The following is a 26719-nucleotide window of genomic DNA, read 5'->3' on the forward strand; positions in this document are numbered from 1 at the left end:
CAGCAAGTACTGATTTTGGTAGATCCAAGTACCACTGCCAATTTTATATCCAAAAAGATAATAAAAAAGTTACAGCTGCTAGTTCATAAGGTTCAAAAGTTCCAATTTCAAGTAGGTAATGGTGTCATTAAGAAAGTTCAAAGAAGTCACATTGTCCAGCCTTTCTTTGTAATAGAATTAGGCAGAACTAAAGTAGTGTTGGGTATAGGATGGATTGCTAGTCTTCAAAAATTTGTAGGAGACTATAATGAGATGATGTTAAGTTGGAGATCTCACTGTTAGCAGAAGCAAAACATCATGGAAGGGAGCATTATTACATGCCTTAAAAAATGAAGAGGATGGATATTGAGTGACTCCAGTGCAAACTTCGAATACCAAAATTGAAGTGGCAGAATTATCAAACGGTATGAATGTCTTTTGAATAATTATAAAGACCTCATTTAGCTTTCTCAAGATCTTCCACCAAAAAGAGAACAAGATCACGCCATTGTGTTCATATTCTCCCTTACAGGTATCCTCACTATCAAAAGAATGAAATTGAGAAAAAATTATTAAGGAAATATTGCTGTTCACAATTATTAATCCCAGTACTAACCTTTTTTCTAGCCGAGTGATTTTGGTTAAGAAAATGGATGGGGAAGAGAGATTTTGTGTGGATTATCGAGCCTTAAACAAGGTCACAGTTCCAAATAAATTCTCTTTACCTATTATTGATGAGTTGCAAGATGAAATTGGAGGAGCTTACTACTTTTATAAATTTGGCTTAAAATCTGGCTACTACCAAATTAAAATGAAGGTTGAAGATATTCACAAAATAACATTTAAAACTCATGAAGGTCACTATGAGTTCTTAGTGATTCCCTTTGGCCTTACAAATGCCCCATCTAACTTTCAAGCAGTAATGAATGAAGTGATACGTTACAACATACAGATGCAGAGAGAAAATGAGTAATCTCACTGATTAATTCTGTTACAGATGGGATATATATCTATTTTTTTAAAGGATAAGACAATTTTTGTCTTTAAAAAAAGAATATTTTGACTTCGAGCAAAATTATTTTAGGATAATACGGAATTTGTTCATTAGTAGCAGATTGATTTTGTGGGATTTATCTTTATAATTTATGGCGGTTTTAAACCCGCACAAATTATTAGTAACTTTATTTTTAAAAAAGTTCCTTCTCTGGTATTTCGACCGTTAGAGAAAACTGACCGTTACATTCTTGCAACATTACACTTACACACTCCCTCTCCCTCCTTCTTCAGTAACAAGCAGCAAAGCAAACACACGCTCTTTCTTTTTTCCTCTCATAATATCTACTTTAAAAATTACATCAAACTCAGCACCAATCGAACTCAACCAGAGACACAAACTCGGAGGAAAGAAAAACCCTCTTTCACCTCAATTCGAGGTTGTGCTCAAATAATTGGACATGGCAGCGGCGGCGTCGGAGAAAACTGGAAGTAGTAACATCGGTGGTGGCAGCGGCTCCACGATGACCATGATCGATGAGACCTACGAGTTCTCGGCGCCGAGGTTCTTTGATTTCATCAATGGGGAAACCGAGGAGGACGAGCGCAGGGCTCAGCTATGGTTCGATACTGCACTCTCCTACGCACCTTCACGTAAGTTTCGTTTCTTTAATTTGTCGTTGGGTGAATAACTGGGATGTTAGGGTTTAAGGTAATACACATAGGATCGAAGCAGGGCTTGTTTGCGTGCATGTTATGTTGAAGAATTGTGTGTTTTCAATGGGCTCGGATCTCTTATTTGATAGTTTCAACGTGAATTTTAGGGTTTATTGCGTTGGTTCTTTCTGGAAATATATTTGATGATTTTATTTTGGTCATTCTGCCAAGAAATTGTGGTAGTCACTGATTGATTGCTTTCTTTTGGATGGAGGGATTTGTTGAAATGAAAAAGAGAAGTTAGGTTTCCTTTATGATTGATACTAGTGATCCCGATAATTCGCTTTTTTGTGTCAAATTGTCTCGTTTGTCTTGCATCGTACTGAAAATCCTTGCTGATATCTTATCAGTGGTTTCTCCTGTGGCTGCTATTCTGCAAATTCTTCAAGTAAATATTGGATAATTCGCCTAATAGCAATTTCAATTCTTTTTGCACCAACACCTTATAGGTTGCGGGGGGTTATCCTCTTTAAACGTTACATATTGTTCTCTCTACAGAAAGATTTAATGGATGGCTATCAGGATAAAAAGTTCAAACTATTGTTTAATTTGTTTTCTAATTGGTGTTTATTGTATGAAATCTTGACGTGATTGATCTTTACTTGGGTCTTCAAATTGTTACAGCATTCATGCCAAAAATCAAGGTTGGTAGATCCATCACTGTAGATACCTTGTGTGATTTTAGTGAAGCTGACAAAATAGACACGGTACTCTTACTTTCTACATTGATGATATAATGTTGTGCTTAAAATTTGATTGAATTATCATCACTGATCATATATTGTTTTACTAGACATCCAAAAATGTTGAGGAGACTTTTCAGGAAACAATTAAACAGCCACAGTGCATGACTACTGAAAAAAAGGAAGATGATGCACCTTGCAGTGAAGTCAAAGAAGAAAACAACACAACTACTTCTCATGTGGTAATTATTGCTGCAATCTGAGCATGCCTTTCGGAAAATTTGTTCCCTGATCATTGACTTAAGTTCTCATATAACAATTATGATCAATGGATATCAGGTTCCTGCTGACACGGAAAGAAGTGAAGATGTTTGCGAAGGAGAGAGCTCATGCTTAGGGATTTCATCATCTGGAGATGGGTCTGCTGAAGTAGGAAAAGATGCTTGCACTCCCAAACCAACATTGCAGAAAAGATTGACAACCACCACCTCCAAGAAGCAAGAGACAGCTAAAATGATAGGCACCAGTAAAAAACCACAGTTACAGTCATCATCCATGAAAACCAGCACTGCTGGGACTCCCCATTTGGCCCAAGAGAATCAAGCTATTAAAAGACAAAAATTGGAAGGAGGAAAGAGTAGACAGGTAAATTTTGCCGTTTTTCTTCCACATTTCCCTGTTTAATTTTTTTTTATGTCTTATCTTGACTGTATCCTTTTTTCTTTCTTCTTCAAAACTTTCCAGATTCTGAATGTCAAACATCAGAATTTGCCTCATAAGTCTAAAGTGGGTTTGTTAACCACTAGCAATGCCAACATCTCTTCAATTACTAGCAAGACTAACAAAGAAGACAGAAAGGTTTGTGTTGGTCATTAATTTCATATATTAATAAAAGATCCTTTTTGTTATAATTTTAGTATTTTACTGCTGAATCATTTTATATTGAACTATCTATGTCTGTATATGATAGGTTTATGTTCGTGAAACACCAAAAACAGCACCTGTACCATTTATATCAACAGCAGAAATACTTAAAAGATTTCAGTCCAGTACCAGAGACCTGTCATTGCCCAGTGCTGTTTCTAATGTAAGATATGGATCTGTTCTTTTCTCTCCTTTTTTATCATATGGTGCATGTTAAAATACATTTTTGACTAATTAGTCGGGGAAATGTTACTTCCATGATCAGACGAAACCAAAACTAACATTGACCCGACCAAAAGAACCTGAATTTGAGACAACTCAAAGGGTTCGCCCAACTACGGTCAAGAGTAGTGCTGAACTTGAGGAAGAATTGATGGCTAAAATGCCAAAGTTTAAGGCTCGTCCACTGAATAAGAAGGTATTTTTTCATTCTTCTCTGGGGGACTGTACGTGAATGTTATCTTTTATGCCTAGATTTATAAAATTTATTTATTTACTTTTTTTTATCCATTATAGATTTTGCAGACTTCAAGTTTGCCTCCAATTCCAAGAAGTACACCCCATCCTCCAGAGTTTAAGGTGTAAACCACATCAAAATATGTTTATCAGAAATGCTTAATGTGACGTATTAGTACTAACAATTATTTATTTATTATTTTCTTTAGGAGTTTCATTTGGAAACAATGGCCAGGGCCCATCAGAATGTAGATTCAGCATCAGTAGCTTCAACAGAGCTATCTCATAAGGTAATTTAGAGCAACAGAATTATATTATCCATTTTGGATATGTTGGCTTTATTCACTTCGATTCATTAGGTCGTGTCTTTTCCTTCTTTGACACAGGATAATTCATGGAAGCCTCATCATCTTACAGAACCTAAAACACCTGTACTTCAAACATCACTGAGGGCCCGCCCACCCAAGGTGAAGAGCTCCATGGAATTAGAGCAAGAGGAGCTTGAGAAAGCCCCCAAATTCAAAGCAAGGCCGCTAAATAAGAAGGTAAGGGTCCAACTTTGATGTTACCTATGTAAGAATTTTGTTCTATCTTCAGGAATTTTATGTAACCAAAATGGTTTCTTGTCAGATTTTTGAAAGTAAAGGGGACATTGGCATATTCTGCAATGCAAAGAAGAATGTTACCGAGCCTCAAGAATTTAACTTCGCAACAAATGAGAGGATCCCACCACCTGCTGCTGTGGCAGATTTGTTTGACAAGGTATATTTTAGAGTTAAATTGTATAATGTTGCTCCTAGATATTTATTATCAGTTAAGAGATTCATTTGCTTTATGTGGTTTGCAGCTGTCTTTGAAGTCATCTGAATCTGCACGGAGCCATAATCCTCTTCCAAGAAACACAACTCCAAATCCATTTCATCTGCATACCGAGGTTCATTACTTCACCTTTCATGGAAGATTAGTATAGCATGGTCAATAGTCTAGTTTTGCTAGTACCAACATTCTTAATCATGTTTTAGGAAAGAGGCGCTGAAAAAGAAAAGAAACTGTTGGTAGAACTTCTAACAAAACAGTGGGAGGAGGAAAGAGCGAGGGTTCCCAAGGCTAATCCATATCCTTATACCACTGACTACCCAGTGGTAAGAAGTTTGTCAGTTTCGGTGCCCCATTAATGTTTACTAATTGATAGAGTATATATAAAATTGTTGGTGTCTTTGCAGATTCCGCCAAAACCAGAACCCAAGCAATGCACAAAACCAGAACCATTCCAACTGGAGAGCCTAGTGAGACATGAGGAAGAAATGCAAAAGGAAATGGAAGAAAGACTAAGAATGGAGAAAGAAGAGGCCAAGATGAGAACATTCAAGGCACAGCCAATCTTAAATGAGTGAGTAACAATTCAGAGTTTTATTCTTCCTGACGTGTATGAAGAAATACAATGTTTAATAGTCTTTGTGGATATTATTGCAAGCAGGGACCCAATCCCAGTTCCAGAAAAGGTTCGAAAACCCCTTACACAAGTTCAACAGTTTAATTTACATGTGGAACATCGCGCTGTGGATCGAGCACAATTTGATGAAAGGGTAAAATCTCACTTGAAAATAATAATTGCCTGAACTTTTTTTTGTTGTATGTTGTTATTGGTACTAATATAGCTTCTTTTTATGGCAGATTAAGGAGAAGGAAATGATGTACAAACGATACAGAGAAGAAAGTGAAGCAGCAAGAATGGTATAAATATTTTGTGAATATTTGGTACATGTCATAATTATCTAGGTGTTGTTACATGTTTGATAGTGATAAATTTGTGATAAATTTGTGAACAACCCAGATAGAGGAAGAGAAGGCTCTGAAACAGTTGAGAAGGACTATGGTTCCTCATGCTAGACCTATTCCTAAATTTGATCATCCATTTTGTCCCCAAAAGTATATCCCTGAACTGTGTCGGTTGTTTATTGATGTTTTCTTATAATACAATATAACTAACACTCGCTGTTGCATATTTAGGTCTACCAAAGACATAACAAAACCTAAGTCACCAAATTTGCGGGTACTCCATAGAAAGGAGAGGAGGAAGGTATTCAATGGAACTGTACTTTCAAGTCCTGCCTCCAACATGAGATGATGATGGCTACATCAACTTTGTATAAGTATTGTAATTTGTTCAAGATTTCTTGAATGACACACTTTTCTGTATGTTCCGTAGTTGTTTTTGTTGTCAAATTCATAATTCCTTGTAAATTTTTCCAATCGTAATTTTTATCACAATAAAAACTCTATTAATAAGTGTTTAATCTAATAAGATAAATTGGCAAACATAACTAGTCATAATTTATTAAAATCGATGAGCTCACCAAATCTCTTATCTTCAAGTCTGAATCGTGTGGTCTTGGCCTACTTTTTCAACAGCACACAAAGAGGTAATTTTCAAATGATCCTACTGAGTAACTTGTAAATTACAAGAAAAATTCTAAAAGTAGCTTTTGTTACGGATCCGGCCCACGGATCTCATAACCCAGGATAGTCCCCAAACTCGGCTACCCGGGCCCGACCCACCGAAACTTTCTAGAAGGCCAGGAACCGGCCTACTAGAGTTTCTAACCAACTTTCAAATTCAAACGTCTTCTTTATTTTAGTCAAATAAAATAAAGATAAGATAACTACCATCACCTATAAATAGAGGACCCAGGTCCCTCCAAGTATTCATTCATTCCTCACACCTTTTACCTCTTAGATCCATTTTGACTTGAGCGTCGGAGTGTCTTTGCAGGTACCTCCCCCCATTGCTCTAGTCAGCGTCCGGCATCCGTTTCAACCCGCGAGTTCTCGATCCATCTTTCAACCCGTACCAGAGACATCTTGTACAGCTTTAATCACACAACTAAAAAAACATGTATTCAAAGCCAGATGAAGGCTCAGTCTTACACACCAAACACAACTCCACTGACCACCGTTCTATAAATCAGTTCCAATGATAAATCATAAATGTTATAATTTTAAAACTAATTAAAACATTAATTTATTTTTACAACCTTTCTCATTCTAGAAACTTTTTTCAGTAAGTATATATTTTGAATGTATATCAAAATATATTAGAGTTATCATACTGTTAATTAATTACAAGGTAAATTCTTGGATATCCTTCATTATTTTGAGTAAAATACTCTATGTTAACGGGCATCAATTTTAAAGAAAATTGAAAAAAAAAAAGAGAATCTATTTTCATCAATTTATTAGTGCAAATAACAAATATGGACCATTTATATTAGAGTTTAATTTTGATGCACTGACAGTATAAAACATTTTACACAATCATGTAATTACATCCATTTTTTTAGATGACCATACACGCGATAAATGTGAAAAATAGTTATTTTGCTGATGTAGTATTATGTAATTAAATGCCCGTATACATCAAAATTAAATTCTTCATCTTAACTCAAAACAAATCACGTTAAAAGTAAATTTAACTCTTATTTCACTTAGTTAACCCAAAACTTCTTTTCATTTATCCCTTTTCGGTTATGCTTCTATGTACTAATATACATAGCTAATAATAAAATGCAAAAATTTTCCTTGTTTCCTTTTCGATAGAATTTTTATTCGATTTAATAATTTATATTTAAAATTCATAAAACTATAAATAGAATTTTGTAGTTATGTACTCGTCATTAAAATTCAAATACGGATTAATAGTATATATAACATATATAATAATAACAAATTAAAGTAAAATTTATATTTAAATATATGACTTATATGATGAAAAATGTCAGTTTAATATGTTATATGTATTTTCTGAAGCAAATCCTCTCTCTCTTGCTCTGTTAGGGTTTTGTCCGAACAGAAACAGTGAGTGTGAGCTGTTGTCCATTGCAAAATTGTGAACAGTTATCCGTTCTTTTAGTAAAATCGTGTTGCTCGCCTGGTGCTGTTCTTACTAGCCTTTTGTGGAGGGAACTTGAAATGGAAGCCTCAACCTCGTTAATAAAAGTAGAAGAACAACATACACACAACACTATGGATGAAGAAGAGGAGTCCCTCTAGATCTATAATGAAGGAGACATTAAAGAAGGGGTCCAGAAATATGAATACAGTATTGTTGGAAAGCTAATAGCAGGAAAAACAATCAACCCAAACTGGGTGAATAGTGCAATGTACAATATCTGGAGAAAATCGGAAGGCTTCCAGATGGAGATTGATAAATCTCTATTTCATGGTTTATCTTGTGTTCAATTGAGTGGTTTTTATAAAGTCCTTGCCCACTTATTCATATAATTTGCATGGTTTTACATTCTCCTTCCTGATTTTGTGCTATGATTGAAAACATGCTTCTTTGACTTTTATTTTCTTTTATTTAAATCCTCTTTTATTATCATTCGATGCCTTGATATGTGTGTTAAGTGATTTCAGGGATTACAAGGCAAGAATGGATTAGATGATGAAAAGGAAGCATGCAAAAGTGGAAGGAATACAAGAAACTGAAGGAACTGCTAAAGCTGTCCAGGCTGACCTCTTGGTACTAAATTGACCATAACTTGAGCTACAGAGGTCCAAATGATGCGGTTATATTTGCGTTGGAAAGCTAACATCCGGGGCTTCGCAATGATATATAATTTACCATAGCTTCTCTAAAGTTAGGCAACGCGGACGCGTGAATGATGCGCACGTGTCGCATCTGCGAATTTCAATCCATGCAAACGCGTGGATGACGCCTCCGCGTCACTTTGCCGCGACCTGTACGAACCAGATTTCACAATCAGTGATTTCTGGGTTGTTTCTGACCCAGTTCTCGGCCCAAAAAACACAGATTAGAGGTTATAAATTGGGGGAATGCATCCATTCATCATCATTGATTCATAATTCACTTTTAATAATTTAGATGTAGTTTTTAGAGAGAGAGGCTCTCCCCTCTCTCTTAGGATTTAGGATTAGCATTAGGATTAGGCTATGATTTCTTCATACCAGGTTCAATATTCTATGTTTCTCTTCTATTTTTATTTACTCTGATGATTTTTATGTGTATTTGATTGATGTTGCCCAATTAGCTTATGAACCATTCATGTTAGGATTTTCTTAGTTAATATAATTTGAGGTATTTCAGACTCATGATTGTTCTGCGTTATTTATGATTTATTTTCTCTTTTGGCTTTGGTTAATTAATTGGTGATACTTGAGTTATCAAACTCAGCAGTGGTAGAATTTGGCAATTGCTAATTAATTTGGATCGCTCTAAAAGTTGACTGAAACTCGAGGATCAATTCAATTAGTCTACTTGACCTTCCTTTATTTAACAAGGGATAACTAAGTGGGATTAAGACCCAATTCTCACCACATCTGATAAGGATAACTAGGATATGAATTCCGATTTTCATACATTGCCAAGAGATTTATAGCAATTGATTTATTAATTCCTACAATCTATTTCTCTTGTTCAAACCCTTTTCAAAATCCCAAAATATACCTTTGCATAACCAATAATAATTCATACCTTCCTGCAATTCCTTGAGAAGACGACCCGAGGTTTAAATACTTCGGTTATCAATTTCAAAGGGGTTTGTTACTTGTGACAACCAAAATGTTTGTAAGAAAGGAATTCTTGTCGGTCTAGAAGCTATACTTACAACAAAAATTTAATTGTGAAAATTCTAGATCACGCGAGAGTTTCATTCTTCAGAGATCAAGTGCAAAATGTACCAAGTCTTCTTCAAGAAAGAAACTGATATGGAAAAAATCTTAAAATGTAACCCTTGGATGTTTAGAAACTCATGGTTGCTACTGGAAAAATGGGACAGGAATGCAGATCCTAGGGAGATGACCTTTAGCAAAGCAGAGGTTAATATGCAGATCTGGAATCTACCAGAACATTGCAAGACGATAAAGCTAGAGAAAAAATTGGCAGCTAAAGTAGGAGATGTTATAAACTGTAACATCTATGATGGTGGAACAGAAATAGGGCACTTAATCAAAGCAAGAGTGAGGATAAACATAGAGTAACCCATCAAGAAAGGAGCAAACATTGGAAATAAGGAGGATTGCATCACATGGGTTGATTTCAAATACAAAAAACTCCCCACTATATGCTACTTCTGTGGTAGATTCGGACATGATGAAGACACATATGAAAAAGCTGAAGAGAAAGAAGAAGGTAAGCAATGGAAATCAAAGGAGCTTGGGGCTTGGTTCGGAGTAGATATTATGGGAACCAAAATAGAGCTGAAAGACAAAAATATAGAGAAAGGAGAAGAAAGGGCCAAAGCTAAGCAGAACAGAAGAGAACGAGCAAAAGAAACCCACCAAAAGCTTATGGAAAAACTAGCAAATCTCACAATGACCAAACAAAGAGCATAAGAGGAGAATGGGAGAAATGACCAGATCAATGTGGAAGAGGAAATAGAAGAGAATGCAGCAGCAATAGTACAAGGAAAAAACAAGGAGTTTGTTAACAACGAAGAAGAGGAAAATAAAGGCGTAGAAGATAAAGAAGTATTGAAGCAGGGCCAGAAAGAGGGACAAAAAAATGGAAGAAGAGGGAAAAAGAAGTAGAAAGTAGCAGCATGTGTGACAAAGGATAGATACAACAAAGAGAATGCAAAAGAAAATAGGAAGAACCAACAGCTATGGAAACCGAGGAGGAGGGCTCACAGAAGAAAAAGCACCAAATAGTGCATGTATTGGCAGAGGCTGCTGGGCAACCCTGCCGGGAACCATGAGGCTTATTAGTTGGAACTGCCGTGGGCTTGGAAACCCATGGGCAGTTAGAGCTTTGAATAAGCTCTTGAGACAATAAGATCCCAACCTTGTTTTCCTTATGGAAACAAGGAAGAAGGCTGAGGAAGTTAATAGGCTAAGGAGGAGAGGAGGCCTAGAAAATGTGGTTGCTACTGACTGCAATGGGGAAGGCGGGGGTAGATCAGGAGGCTTGGCAGTCCTATAGGGGAACAATATTAATGTAGAGATTACTTCTATGTCACCAAAACATATTGACATGGTAGTTAAAGAAGAAAGCGAGAATAATAGATGGAGAGCTACTGGTTTTTATGGTTGTTCTAAAGCTGTCAACAAACATAAATCCTGGGAGCTGCTTAACACCTTAAGACAAACCAGCAATATGGCATGGATAGTCATTGAGCGAAAAGAGAAGCAAGGAGGGCTACCGGTTACTTAAGCACAAACAAAAGGCTTTAAAGAGGTACTCCAAACAAATAAACTGATTAATTTGGGTTTTGTATGACATACGTTCACTTGGTCAAACAATCAGGGAGGGATCTACAATGTGCAAGAGAGGCTAGATAGAGCTGTAGCGAATATTGATTGGAAGGAGGCTTTTCCTAAAGCGGTGGTTTAGCACTTCCAGCAATATCAATCTGATCATTGTCCTATCTTGATTGATATGTTAGGCAACCCACACACGAGAAGAAAGAGAGCACATCATTTTAGATTTGAAGAAGCTTGTCTGGAAAGTGAGGAATGTGAAGACATAGTGAAAAGAACTTGGTTTCCAGGATGTGGAGGAATAGATAAAAATATGGCCAGCTGTAGCGGAAGCCTAAAGGAGTGGGGATAGAAGAAGTTTGGTTAAATCCCCAAAACTATTAAAGAGAAGCAGAAAAAATTAGAAGAGATACAATCACTTCCGCAATCAGGAGAATGGTGTCAAAAGCAAAAGGAATCCAGAAGGAGATCAATGATCTTTTAAAGCAAGAGAAAATTTGGTGGGCACAACGATCAAGAGCTTCTTGGCTAAAAGCTGGAGACCGAAACACAAATTTTTTTCACCAAAAAGCAACACAGAGAATGAAGAGAAACATGATTAAAAAATTTTCAGATGATACTGGAATTTTACACGAGAATGAGGAAAAGATCGATGAAGTGGTGATTAATTATTTTGAGAGTCTCTTTATAGCTGAAAGCACAGAGAAAATTGAAGAAGTCACTGAGATTGTTAGTGGTAGGATGACGGAAGAAAATTTGAGGATCATTCAGGCTGATTTTTCAAAAGAGGAAGTGAAGGAAGCACTAAGCCAAATGCACCCAACCAAAGCTCTGGAGCCGGATGGCTTACCTACGCTTTTTAATCAAAGAATGTGGAGTACGGTGGGAGAGGATGTTACTAAATGGACCTTGGGTGTTCTTAACAACGGCAAAGACCCCTCGGACATGAACAAAACATTCATTTTCCTAATCCCGAAGGTTAAGAATCCAACACACACACAAAATTATAGGCCTATTTCTCTTTGCAACGTCCTGTTCAAAATTGTTACAAAGGCTATAGCAAATAGGCTAAAATTGATTTTACCAGATATTGTGGGAGAGTTTCAGAGCGCTTTTGTGCCGAGAAGGCTTATTACTAATAATGGTCTTGCGGCTTTTGAAAGCTTTCGTTTTATGAAGAAAAAGAAAGAGGGAAGCAAGGGTTATATGGGCATCAAGCTGGATATGAAAAAAGCCTATGATAGAATTGAGTGGCCCTTTCTCATAGGGGTCTTAAAATCCATGGAATTTCCCAGAAAGTGGATAGATCTGACTTGGACTTGTGTAAGTTCAGTTTCCTTCTCTGTGTGGATCAATGGTTGCCCGACAAAAGAATTCAAGCCAGGGAGGGAAATTAGGCAAGGAGACCCTTTGTCTCCTTACCTATTTATCCTTTGTGTGAAAGTTTTTTCAGGCCTTTTGAAGCGAGCTCAAGAGAGGAAAGCAATCCAAGGAATCAAAGTTGCAAGACTTGCCCCAGAACTAACACATCTTCTTTTTGCTGATGATAGCATAATTTTTTTGAGATCTTCAGACCAGAGCATACAAGCAGTGATAGAGATCCTAAAGGACTATGACTACCAATTAGCATCAGGCTAGAGAATTAATTTGGACAAGTCGGAGATTTTCTTTAGCTGAAACGTGCCTCCTACCAGACAAATGCTTATCGAAGACTGGATTAACATAAAGGCAGTGGAATCTCACTCAAATTACTTGGGACTCCCAACATTAGTGGGGAGGTCCAAAATGCTGATATTTGAATTTGTCCAAGAAAGAACCTGGAAGAAGCTAAAAGGTTGGAAAGAAAGATCCTTATCCAAAGTGGGAAGGAAGTTCTCATCAAATCAGTTGCTCAGTCTATTCTTACATATATAATGGGATGCTTCCAGATTCTAAAAAGCTTATGCAATCACCTGGAGAGAATGATCAGCAATTTCTATTGGGAAAGTAAAGAGGGAGAGAGAAAAATTCATTGGGTGTCTTGGAACAAGATGTGTAATGCAAAGGAAGAAGGAGGCCTAAGATTTAGATGTTTTGAAACTTTTAATCAAGTGCTTCTCGCAAAACAGAGTTGGAGATTAATGTCTAAGCCAAACTCACTAATTGCGAGAATACTAAAGGCGAAGTACTATAATAGGAAGAGGTTCACTGAAGTTGAGAGGGGCTATAATCCAAGCTTCACTTGGAAGAGCATTTGGGGTGCAAAAGATGTGCTAAATTTGAGTGGTTTATGAAAAGTTGGTACAGACAGGAATATCAAAATTTTGAAAGACCCATGGCTTCCTAATCAAAATGGGTTCAAGGTTTGAAGTCCCAGAACTTGTTTTGAGCAGGAAGCCACAGTGGATAACCTGATCAACCAGGAACATAATACATGGAAGCAACAACTAATTCTACAAACTTTTCTACCTTTTGAAGCAAACCAAATTCTAGCACTCCCTATTGACATGCAGAGACAAGATGATAGATTTTATTTGAAATTCAGCAATAAAGGAGAGTATGAGGTTAAGACTGCTTACCACATAATTAGAGCTCACAACTGAAACCAACAACCAGGTACTTGTCCGAATAACCAGAAAAAGGAGAAGTGGAAACAATTGTGGAAGATGAAAATTCCTTCAAGATCTCTGAATTTCATGTGGAGGTTAATGCACAACTCCCTGCCAACAAAGATAAATATTCAGAGGAGAGGAATTAAATGTGATCCGAGTTGTTTTAGGTGCTCAATGAGGAAAGAAAGTGAAGCTCACCTTTTCAGAGATTGTGACTGGGCATCTCGTTTCTGGTTCGTGTCGCCATTTAACCTCCGAACGGAAGCTGCTGCCAGAATGCCGTTGCTAAAATGGGTATCGGCAACTCTAAATCAAATTGAAAAGGATAGAAAGGGGCTGTTCATTTGTTACTTGCATGGCCTATGGCTTAGTAGAAACAAACTCCTCTTTTAGAACGAGAACCTGGCACAGGTAACGATTTTGGAGAGAGCAGTCACCTCCTTTGCAGAAGCTCTGCTTCCAACAAATTCACCATCATCAATCCAAAAGCCACCTCCATGGAGTCAAAGTCCGAGCGGGTGGAGAACTCCGCCACAAGGCAGTTACAAAATTAATGTGGATGCAGCTAGCAATAATGGAGTCAAAGGAGGAGTATGTGTGGTCATTAGAGATAGTAATGGAGTTGTTGTAGCTGCTGCCACGTTGGAAGTGGCTCCTGCACTTTCATCTAGAGAAGCGGAAGCCTTTGCTTTCTACCAGGGAGTGAATATTGCAGCTCAAGCTTGTTTTTCGGAAATAGAAATAGAAGGAGATAATATAGAAGTAGTCAAGGTTTTAAATTCTAATATCCCATTCGGTGGGCCTTTTGGTACTATAATCTCAAATTGTAAAGTCTTTTTGTGTTGTTTTAGGTTTTATAAGATCTCTCACATTAAGAGAAACGAAAATTATGTAGCCCATTCTCTTGTAAAAAAGACTAAATTTGATGTGGTTGGAAGAGACACCCACAGAAGTTTGTAACTTAGTCCATCTTGATATATTAGGCCAATTTCTTTATTAGTCATAGTAATTAGTTTTAAAAAATATGTATTTTCTAATTAACTGAAATAATAAAAAGTGACAATTTTAAAAAGATAGTTGAATTTCAAATATAAATTAAAAGAAAAGAAAAAGTTGATTGAGAATAAAAAATTAAGATAAGTATTATAATTCTTACCTAGATTTTTTTATTAATTTAATATTAATGGTGATTAATTACAATAAAAATACATCAGGCTACATAAGGTTAATCAACAAATTTTTTTTATTCCGACCATCAATCATTGAATATTTAAATCACTCAGGACTAAAAATGTCTAATTAAGACCATGATCATATATCCAATTCCAAACACTAAAACTAAAAATATAACACATATATATATATCATCTGCACTATTTATAGGCTCTTCACTCCAAAGACATATATATATATATATATATATATATATATATATATATATATATATATATATATATATATATATATATATATATTACAGGTTTCTATGATCAGGCTTTTATGATGCAACCTTTCCAACAACATAACCTCAGTATAAATAGGACCAAAGGCACCTTGTGCTATGAGTGTTGTAAAATTATAAGTTGCTTTCTGCAAATCATAGAATTTTTATGTGAAAACTGAAAAGAAGAAATTTGAGCGATGAAGAACAATGTTTGTGTGATCTTATCATCCGCATGAAAACCGGGAAGAAGAGATTTGAGCGATAAAGAGAAATTTTTGTGTGTACATTATACCTCTCTTTTTCTATATATATTCTGCATTATTGTAAATCCTGTAAAATTAGTAAATAATTAATTAATAAATTAAATTTTAATAAAAAAAATTAAAAATATAAATTTTATATTAAATTAGGATAGAGTTCGTCAAAACGAAAATTTTGACAATAATTTTAAAAAATTCAGCCCAAAATTAGGCCAAATTGACCGAACCAGTCGAACCAGACCCGAACCGGACCCGTGAGCCCAACCGTTTTATTAAATAAAATGAGCTCAGCTCACTTTTCATCATTCAAAGCTGCTCCACGCTGAAGCAAACACGAAGGGGGAGAAGAGATGGGTTCCAAAACCTAGGCTTTGATTCTAACTATCATAACTTTCCGTTTCGACCTCCGATCGCTGTACTGTTTGTGCCTACGCGCTCACCGCGTCGAACTCTAGGATTATATTGGATTAATTTCATTGTTAAGCTTCTCTCTCAATTCAGTTTCTCTGCCCCTATTGATTTTCAAAAATTATGTTTGTGAGTGTTGAAATTTTGGTCCTTTTGTGTTATGGGATCCGATTAGCTTGAGAAAAATGTTCACTCTTGCTTATTTGGCACTTGGATATGGTAAGGATCATTAACCCCTAGTTAATTCTTTGATTTAGTGAGTTGGAAATTAAATTGGATATGTGTATGTATGATAATTGTGTTAGGTGTATGAGTATATGTGAGATGTAATAAGAATTGAATATACTAGAGGCTTGATTAGAACCATGAGACGCTGAATTGTGGCAAGAAAGGCTTGAAAGTTTACTTTGTGGAGGTGTGTCGGGTAATACACAGAAATCGGCCAAGGTATGATTTAGGTTTCGCGTATTTAATATATAATGTTCTATGAAAACTTAGGCTAGTTGACCGTAGGATAGGAATAAATGTTTAAATACGTGAGTGGCTTAGTGCTTTATTGATACATCTTGAACAAGGTTGGGTTTTGGTTTGATGTGGAAGTTGGTGTTGGAATTAATGGTGATGAGTTAATGATGTTGTTAATGTATGATGACAAATATGAGTTTATTGGAATTAATGATGATAAGCTAATGATGTTGCTAATATATGATGATGATTTTTGTGGTTTGTTGCTTATTGGTTGGTTAACGATGATTGATAGATTGTTGTTAATGAATTGAGAATATAAGCAAATAAGTTTTAAAGTTGTGACTTATAGTTTGAATAGTGGATTTTGAGGATAAGTATGAACATTATTGGTGGTATGGGACATGATTGTTAGGGTGGTTGATGTGTTAATGAAAAAGTGTTGGAAAGTGCAGGTTTAGTGATTATTGGTATAGGATTTGTCATGGTTGAAATTGAGGTTTTAAAAGTTTGCAAAAGTTGGTTTTTGGCTGAACTTTGGCGAGGCATAACTTGGCTTTCGAACCCTCAATTTGTTTCCAACTTGTTTTAAATAAAAATTGGGTTCGTAAAGTTTATGTTGTTCGAAGAACAGAAGAAAAATAATTGAAAACGATTAAATTATGCACTTCGAAAGTTTTGGTGTGAATTATGTGTTGCGCATGTGAATATTGCAGGTATTACAGCTTTCTAGGTGATCTGGTGTTTTTTTTAAGAACATATACGTCCACGCGTACGCGTGGCGTGAAATTTTAAACTATGCGTGTGCGAGTAGCCCCAAGTGTACGCGTAATGAACCAACATGCATGACCACGCATACGCATGGTAAGGGAATGCGCACGCGAGCTGCCTTTTTATACTCCCACGCATATGCGTGGCCCATGTTTCCTGCAAAATTGGATTTTTGTGTTTTAAACCAGATTTTAGACTTCTAAACCTCTATTTTCATCCTTTTAGTCATGAAGTATAATACTAAGCCTAATAGCTAGTTGAAGCTAGAAAATTGAGATAACTTGGGGATGAAGAAAGGGGTAAACATGATGAGCTACAAGAAAAAGATGTAGATGTTAAATGAAGTTTTGGTGCCATGACTTTGATGAATGATTATATCATGACTATGAATATTAAACGGCTTATGAATTTAATGATATCGGAGATACGAGTTTTCCCAGGTAACAGAACCGTGGCTTGCCACCACGTGTTCCAGGTTGAAACTCGATACTCTGTTGACCCTATGTCGTAAGGGTGACCGAGCACGATATCCCCCATTGAGTAAATTATATGTTAATAAATGTATGAATTATGATTGAAATGTGAAAAGCTATGCATAGACTCATGGGGATGTGTGACGAGGGGCAGTCTAAGGTTTTCAGAAATATTAGATTGGCTGGATAACCGACAGATGAGCTTCATTAGCCATAGGACAGGCATACATCATGTGCATTCTGTTTGTTTTGTTTGCTTTGCATTACTTGGGATTGCCTACTTGAATATATATTATGCTAATTGTTATATTTGCTACCTGCACTACATGTTCTCTACTTGTGCTTGAAATTGTTTGGTTGTTTGTTTCTGTTAAATCATTGGTGATGGAGGAGCGGAGGAAAGGTGGACTGGTTTAGTGACAAAGTTAGGTTTAAGTAAGTAAGTTTAGATTTCCTTAGAACACCTACCTTTTTATGGCTTCTATTTAGAATTTAAGTTTTATAACTGTATGTTGGCGTTCTAGGATTGTCTCTGGCATTTCCAGGACCTTATATATTATATGCGTGGCACCTTTACCATGCTGAGAATCTCCGGTTCTCACCCCATACTGTATTGTTGTTTTCAGATGCAGGTCGAGAGGCTCCTCGCTAGGCGCCTGGATTCCTGAAGCGGAGTAGTCCCTGGGTTATTTTGATTATCAGTTTGTTTATATATGTACTTAGCTTTCTCTCCAAGAAACTTGATTATTTTGACCCTCATAGAGGTTATAGGAGAGTTAGGGCCTTGTTTCTGTATTTTGGGTATTTTGGGATACTTGTATATGTATGTAAATATTCTCCGACTAGCCTTGGCTTCACAGGCTGAGTCAGGAGCTAGTTATGCTGTATTCTTGGTTCTCTATTCACTCTTTCACTTATTCATATCTATAACCTTTAGGTTTCTTAGCACGCAAGTAATTCGTTTCTTAAGCGTTGCGCTTTTTATTTTGCGATTTTGCTTTACCCATTTTTCAAGGCTCCTCGTATACTATACCCTTTTTTCATATGATATACATATATTTTTATTTTTAGAGGTCGTAGCACCTCGTTACCTCTGTTTTACATCCTAGGTGTAAACCCCTGTGTGGTAGGGTGTTACAATCATCATCATTCATGCACAACACACAAAATGGTATTAATGAGGTCTGTTGCTTTCATCATCATCCTTATGTTTTTACTATGCTAGTATTAATTTTTTATTAGTTTAATATTAATGGTAATTAATTATAGTAGGAGTATATAATTAGTACATAAAGTTAACTACCAAACTTTTTTTTAGTTTTTCTATTTTGATTCATTTGAAAATTTTTAAAACGAGAAGAACTCATTTTTTTTTTACCTCTTTCAACTTTCACTTTTTCTCTCACTTCTGATTCATCAAACCATTGACATCACATGCTGAATAGCTTAGGACATGAGATTTCTTCATGATGAGTGTGGAAAGCAACAAAGTTGTGAATCGAATTAAAAAGTTATAAATTTAATAGTTACCAATGACACTATTTTCTTTCTTTTCCTTGTTATTCTTTTGACATTTTCTTTTCTCATTTCTTACCTCTTCCTTTAAACTCATCCAATACAATTTGATGAGAGGCTATTTCACAAGATTCTTTATTAGTGAACATAGCTATTCTAATCAACAAGTTGAAAAGAAGTAAAAGATCCGAATCATTATTACTGTGTGATTTATTGATCTCTCAAAAATGGCCGACATGGTGAACAGATATTCGAGAGGTGGTTTTGATAACCAAAATAATGCCAATCTCCTCTATCAACTCACAAATCTTTCAAGATCAATCAAATCCTTGTTTTCTCCACCCTAGAGAAAAGTAGAGGTCCGGTAGTAAAGGTCATGGAGCTACAATGACATGCTCTCATTGCAACAAGCAAGGCCACACAAAAAATGTGTGCTATAAGAAGGATGGATTCTCTTCCCATTTCCAGTAAGTAGCTGCACAACACCACAATCAATCACATGATCACTAAAGAGCATGATAAAATACTCGGTGACAAATAATCCCAACTCAATTGTCTCCAAAAGAACACTGGAACATCAATATCCGAGTTTACTCCAGAATAAAGATTTGTCTTGCTAGAATTGATTAAAGACAAAAGTGTGTAGCAACAACCTCATAATACAAACCAAATTTTGACTAATTCTGTTTAGGCTTCTACTCCAGATAAAACCATTGCATTACATTTTAATGCAAGAATTATCAGTATTATCACTCTAAAATCTACACTATGGATCATTTGATTCCGGTGCAACAGATCATGTGACTATTTACTTAAAAGATTTTGCTAAAATATTACTCCAATCAATATGTTATTGTCAAATAGGACCAAAACTATCATCGCCATCATTGGTATAATCATATTCTCTAATTTTTTTGTTTTCAAAAATGCTTTGTACATTCCCTCTTTTGATTTCAAATTGATTTCTGTGTCAAAATCAACCTCCAACTTATATTGCCAACTGTTAGTCGATGATAAGTATTGTGAGATATAAGATCGATCCACATCGAAGATAATTGGCATTACTAAGTGTAGAGAAGGGTTATATACAATGAGTACAGAATTAGAATTTTCTCACTTTCTCCCTCCTCCAACAAAGCAAGCTTCATTGGCAGCAATACGATTAATACGTATCACACACATCTTCACACACGGAACACAACAATATTTGGCATCTTAAATTAGGATACATACCCATGCATAAACTGATTTACTGAAAAAATATTATCCTTTTATAAATTGTATTGCTTCAAAATTTTCTTGTGACTCATGTTATTTTGCAAAACAAAAGAAATTATGTTTTGATCTTAGTACAACTGAAATAAAAGATTATTTTGACTTAGTTCATATGGATATTTGGGATCCCATTTTAGTCTTTTTCAATAAAGAACAAGTACTTTTTTACTGTGGTGGATGACAAGGGCAAATTCATTTAGATTTTTTTTATGAAAATCAAATCTAAGGCATTACAATTGGTTATTAATTTTATGAATTTTGTCAGAGTATAATTTGAAAAATAAGTTAAGTGTATAAGAACGGACAATGGACTAGAATTCATTCTAAATTTTTTTTTTTGCATCAACTGCATTTTACACCAAACTTCTTGTGTAGAAATACCAGAGTAAAATGGGATTGTAGAGCGAAAACGCCAACACATTTTAGGTGTTGCTAGAGCATTGTTATTTTAATAAGGAATTTCACATTATTTTTTACAATACGCAGTTGCTCACGCTATTCACCTAATTAATAGGATATCTAGCACTAAATTAGATAATGCTAGTCCTTATAAGCTTTTGTATGGTAACTTACCTAACCTTTCATATTGAAGAGTATTTGGTTCTCTTACATATGCGTCCACATTAACAAATTCAAGAACAAAATTAGATCCAATAGTTAGAAAAACAGTTCTCGATTTGAATTTGGAACAAAAGATTTTTGACTTATTGATTTAAAGTCAAAAGAAATTTTCATATCTAGAAGTGTAACCTTCTATGAAACTCATTTTTCATTTTCACATTCCACTAGCATTGACATTCCTGCAGCACCCACTCGTACTCCACAATGCATTGATCTTTTTCAATATGATACACATTCACACATCATTTGCACACACACATACCATACTCACATATTCAAATGAACAATTCTCAAACTCAATGTATTCACCAATTTTCTCATACACCATTGCACTCGTTACCACTTCATACACTAACAATGCACCTGCATTACAAAACTACGACATCACACATGACTGCATCACTAGAAAATCTAAAAGAGTCATGAAACTATCTGTTTATTTGAAGGACTACCATTGTATGATAACCCACGCAGCTCACTCTAGCAACTCTTTATATCCCTATCTCACAACACTTGTCATATGATAAACTAACCCCAAAATATAAGTCTATTTCTCTAGTCATCACCTCAAATTCAAAATCTAGCACTTACGAGGAAGCTGCTACACATGAATATTGGAGAAAGACAATACAAACTGAATTGGCAGCTCTAGATCGGAGCAGAACTTGGTGTCTCACTGAACTCCCAAAAGGCAATAAGGCTATGGGTTGCAAATAAATTTTTCGGGTAAAATTTCATTTCGATGACACCATAGAAAGATACAAAGCCAGGCTAGTTGTAAAAAGATTCACTCAAGTGCAAGGAGTGGATTATGGTGATACTTTTAGTCCAGTTGTCAAAATGACTACTCTACAAGTAACGTTAGCATTAGTAGCAGCAAAGAAATGGCATTTGAAACAATTAGACGTCATGCCTTTCTTCACAGAGATTTGGACATGAAAGTTTATATAAGAATACCACCCGATTTGGTTGTGTCACAACCAGGTTTGATTTATAAATTGTAAAAGTCTTTATATGGACTTAAGCAAGCAAGCAGACAATGGAACATTAAACTCACTCAGACTCTTATTAATGTTGGTTATAAGTAGTTTTTTTATGATTATTCTCTCTTCATCAAGAAACAAGTTGAAAGTTTCACTACCATCCTAGTATATGTGAATGACTTGGTTTTAACTGGAGATAATATTGGAAAAATTAATTTTATCAAAAAAAATTTGGATGACAAATTTAAAATAAATGATCTTGGTGATCTCAAGTACATCTTGGGAATGAATTTTCACGCTCTACCTCTGAAATTCACATTTTATCTACGGAAGTACGCCATGGACCTTCTCAAAGATTTTGGTTATCTAGATTGCAAGTCTTTCTCCATTCTATTTTATTATAGTCAGAAACTCTCGAAAGAGTCAGATATCATTTTGACAGACAACACTACTTACAGACAGCTCATCGGCCGACTTCTTTATCTCACAAACACTAGACTCGATATATCTTATGCTGTGGGATGTTTGAGCTAGTTTTTGGATTGTGCAACTACTTCTCAGTTACAGGCTGCTTTTTGCGTACTCTAGTATTTAAAAAACAAACCTGCAATTGGTCTATTCTTCTCTTCTACTTCTGATCTGCATCTCACCAGATTTGTCGACGCTGACGGGGCTACCTGTGCCGATACTTGTGGCTCCGTTTTCGGTTATTGCTTCATGCTTTGAAATTCTCTCGTTAGCTGGAAGAGTAAGAATCAAACGACCGTTGCCAAGCTAGTTGGTTATCTTTCTTAATGGATTTCATTGGTTTGCCGCTTCAAAAGTCTATCATTCTATTCTTTGGCAACAGTCAGCCATTCGCATTGCCAATAATATTATCTGTTATAAAAGAACCAAACACATTAAAGTGAACTGCCACATTATTATGAAAAATATTTGTCTGGTCTCATTCATCTTATATCGTTTCAAAGACCAACTTGCTAATTTTCTAAACGAAATTTTGCCACGAGATCCTTTGCTTACTAATATTTTTAAACTAGGATTGTTAGATTTATACAATTCTAGCATGCGGGAGGGTGTTATCTAGATTATTTTTTTATTAGTTTAATGTTGATAGTAATTAACTATAGTAGGAGTACATAAGAAATACTTAAGATTAACTACTAAACATTTTTTTAATTTTTCTGTTTTTATTCATTTAAAAATTTTTAAAATTGAGAAGAATTCATTTTTCTCTCTCAACTTTCATTCTTTCTCTCTCTCTTCTAATTCATTAAACCATTGACATCACATCTTGAATAGTTTAAAACATAAAATTTTCTTCAGTAATATAACATTTTAACCAATAATTTAACTTCTTGAAAAGTATTTGCCATCCATTTCCAAAATAAAAATATTATTAATGAAGTATATTTATAAAAATAAAATATTACTATATGCGATTTGTTTTCCATATCCTATTATTAGATTTTAACAATAAAATCATTATTTACTTGAGGGATGATTTTTATAAATAGACTTATTTTAATACTCAATTTCACAAATTAAATGATAATTTAATTGATATACTATTTTAAATTTTTTTAAATTATATATTGTATAAATATAGTTGGTCATTTTCTATTTTATAACTATTTGTTATTTCTGATTCTGAAAAAATTTAAGTTTTAACTCCATTAGCACCTTAGAAAACTATACTTTATATTAATTTCTTCAACATTAAAAATTTTGGTAATGATTCTTTAGATGCTAATGAGTCAAATGATGATTTTTAATGAATTTTTAGAAATCGTTTATTATTCCGTTTTAAATTTATAAGTCTATAAAAATGTAGATTTTATAGAATTTGAATTAAAACACGAAAGTTGAATTTCTATTTTTATTTATTTTAATTTTTTTATATTTTATTTGAATCTAAATAGGAGTATTTTCTTATTAATATTTATGTTTTATAGTTAATAGTAAGCTTAATAAGTAGTAAATCGAATCGATCTAATTTGATTAACTATATATATACTGCAGAAGTAGTAAATCGAAGAAGTAGCTAAATCGAATTCAGTTCATTCGATTTCCATAGAGTTAGTGTAAATCGAGTCAATTAGTTTCGATTTACATAGAGTATGTACAAAAATTGAACATGCATGTAATTTTTTTCGTTTTAGGATATTAGTATAATATTAAAGTACATTTGAATTGTTTATGTTAATTACCCTTATGATGGATTAATCTTAAATTTTTTGAAAAATTGACTATCAAAAATGTATTTAATGTAAAATAAAAATTTTAAGATAAAAATAAAATAAAATTTAAAATATTTTTAAAATTTTCAACAAATTTTAGAAAAAATATATTTTATTTTTGAATTAATCTTCACATACAAGTCTTTTTGTTATATGAGTCTTACAAGTCTTGAAATTCACTTACTCTTAAATGTGTCTCTTATGGCATGTATGTTTCACGCTCCTCCTTAACAGATTTTTCAATCAACGCACGCACGTTCTTCTTCTTTATTATTTTTCTTTTTCGTTATCGTCGTCATTAACACCACCTCCTCGTCCTCCTCCTCTTCCTCCTTCTTTTTTCATTGGATTTTTTTCTCTTCCTTTCTTTTTCTCAACTCCTCCATCATCAGTTATCTCGTTGTTAAATATAATGAATAATACAAGTTCAGATTGTCAATTGAACCAGAACAAAATTGATTATTGTTTTTGAATCCAATCAAATGGCTGAGGTGTGATTCAATTCAGAAGAAAAAAATGCAGCATTAGAGAAAATATTTTTCTATATTTGCAGCAAATTTGGGTGTAACACAAAGATATTTGGGTGTATTTTTATTCTAATAAGTTCTGCATAATTCAAAACTGTTCATCTTCCTCCTCCTCATCTTCTGCTACTGTTTTTTTTTCATCATCATTACCATCTTCTTCTTCTTCTTTTATTCTTATTCATCTTTTTCTTTTTGTTTTATTTTCTCAAGTTTCTTCTTATTTTACTCTTTTAACAAGAATAAAAATAAAAAAATCAAACAAAGAAGAAGAAGAAACACATAATACTGCAAAATTACTTGAAAGATGATGAACTTACATTCATTTAACTAAAAGAAAGAAAGAAATAAGGAAAAGAAGAAGAAGAAGAAGAAAAAATGCAGCATTAGAGGAAATATTTTTCTATACAAAAATGCTATTTGTATACTAAAATCAGCTACCAATGTATTTGTGTATAAATACATGTGTGCTTTAATTTATTTTCAATGTATATTTGTATTCCAGTATGTATTTTATACTGGTGGCTGACTTTGGTGGCTGATTTTAGTGTACACGTAGCATAACTCATTTCTGTATTTGTAGCAAATTTGGGTGTAAAACGAATATATTTGGGTGTAATATGAAGATATTTGGGTGTAAAATGAAGATATTTGGGTGTATTTTTATTCTGATAAGTTCTGCATAATTCAGAACTCTTCCTCTTCCTCTTCCTCATCTTCTACTGCTTTTTTTTTCATCATCATCACCATCTTCTTCTTCTTTTTTTATTATTCATCTTTTTCTTTTTGTTTTACCTTCTCAAGTTTCTTCTTGTTTTACTCTCTTAACAAGAATAAAAATAAAAAAATCAAACAAAGAAGAAGAAAAAACACATAATGCTACAAAATTATTTGGAAGAGAATGAACTTACATTCATTTAACTAAAAGAAAGAAAGAAATATGGAAAAGAAGAAGAAGAAAAAAAATGCAGCATTAAAGGAAAAAAATTTTTGTACAAAAATGCTATTTGTACACTAAAATCAGTTACCAATCTATTTGTGTATAAATACATCTGTGCTTTAATTTATTTTCAATGTATATTTGTATTCTATTATGTATTTTATACTGGTGGCTGACTTTGGTGGTTGATTTTAGTGTACACGTAATATAACTCATTTCTGTATTTATAACAAAATTTGGGTGTAAAACAAAGATATTTGGGTGTAAAATGAAGATATTTGTGTTTATTTTTATTCTGATACGTTCTGCATAATTCAGAACTCTTCCTCTTCCTCTTCCTCATCCTCATCTTCTGCTGCTTCTTCTTCTTTATTTTCTTATTTCATATTCTCATAATTCTTTTTGGAAGGAAAAAATAAAAGAAAGAAGAAGGAGGAGAAACACGACGATGAAGATGAAATATGCGAAGAAAAAGAAGGAGAAACACAAAGAAGAAGAAGAAGAGGAGGAGGAGGAGAAACGCGAAGAAAAAATAACATTTGTAGTTTTCATCGAGAAAGAAGAAGAAGAGTCGTTCATAATGGTGAATGAGCGCTTTGGAAACGTGATGCGTGTGTTAACACGCTTTTATAGGTGAGTGTAGCTTCTATTGAATTTGGCCCAACTTATAAAACTTGTAAGTAAAAAAAAAAATTGTATGTTTAGCATAACTGTTTATTTTTTATTGATTAGTTTGGATTAATTGGGAAACAAGAGTTAAGTTTGTTTTTAACTATGTTTATTTTAAGTTAATATGAATGAACCCACTTTTGTCATTTACACAACATAGAATATTTTACCCTCAAAATAGAGAACTCACCTAATTACAATCGTGGCTTAGGTTTCGGTAGCCTTCTCAAAAGCGAAGCTACTGATAGTCCTTTCAAAAGTAATTATAAAACAAACCCTACTTTTATTTCAGTAAAATTATAAAAAGTTCTCTAATTCTCTTGCTTTCTAAATTTTGTTTCAACTTTTCTCTTTTGAAAAATTGTACTGCTCCAAATATGAAACTGCCTGCCTCTATCCAATATGGAAGTACAGTTTCCTTCCCAAACTGTTTTGTTTATACCAAAAAAACGAAATTGCATAGATAAGATTTTTTGGTACTTATGAATTTTTTAAATTATTTAAAAATAGAGATAGAAAAAGGTGTAATTTATTCTTTTATTTTTAAATTTTATATTTAAAATTTACGCA

General features: G+C 34.2%; 1 protein-coding gene across 1 annotated transcript; it reads left to right on the forward strand.

Moving 5' to 3' along the window:
- The first annotated feature begins 1096 nt into the window (after positions 1-1096).
- Positions 1097-6052, forward strand: LOC112789818 (protein TPX2). The gene is made up of 18 exons (XM_025831875.2): positions 1097-1626; positions 2314-2396; positions 2483-2614; positions 2712-3017; positions 3117-3230; positions 3343-3459; positions 3562-3714; positions 3813-3875; positions 3962-4042; positions 4139-4297; positions 4383-4514; positions 4600-4686; positions 4775-4894; positions 4976-5142; positions 5230-5338; positions 5427-5486; positions 5587-5681; positions 5763-6052. The coding sequence occupies exons 1-18, from the start codon at positions 1434-1436 to the stop codon at positions 5878-5880; spliced, it is 2289 nt and encodes a 762-aa protein (XP_025687660.1). The 5' UTR covers positions 1097-1433; the 3' UTR covers positions 5881-6052.
- The last annotated feature ends 20667 nt before the right edge of the window (positions 6053-26719 follow it).

The sequence above is a fragment of the Arachis hypogaea genome, chromosome 3 (genome assembly GCF_003086295.3).
Source record: "Arachis hypogaea cultivar Tifrunner chromosome 3, arahy.Tifrunner.gnm2.J5K5, whole genome shotgun sequence".
Lineage (NCBI taxonomy): Eukaryota > Viridiplantae > Streptophyta > Magnoliopsida > Fabales > Fabaceae > Arachis > Arachis hypogaea.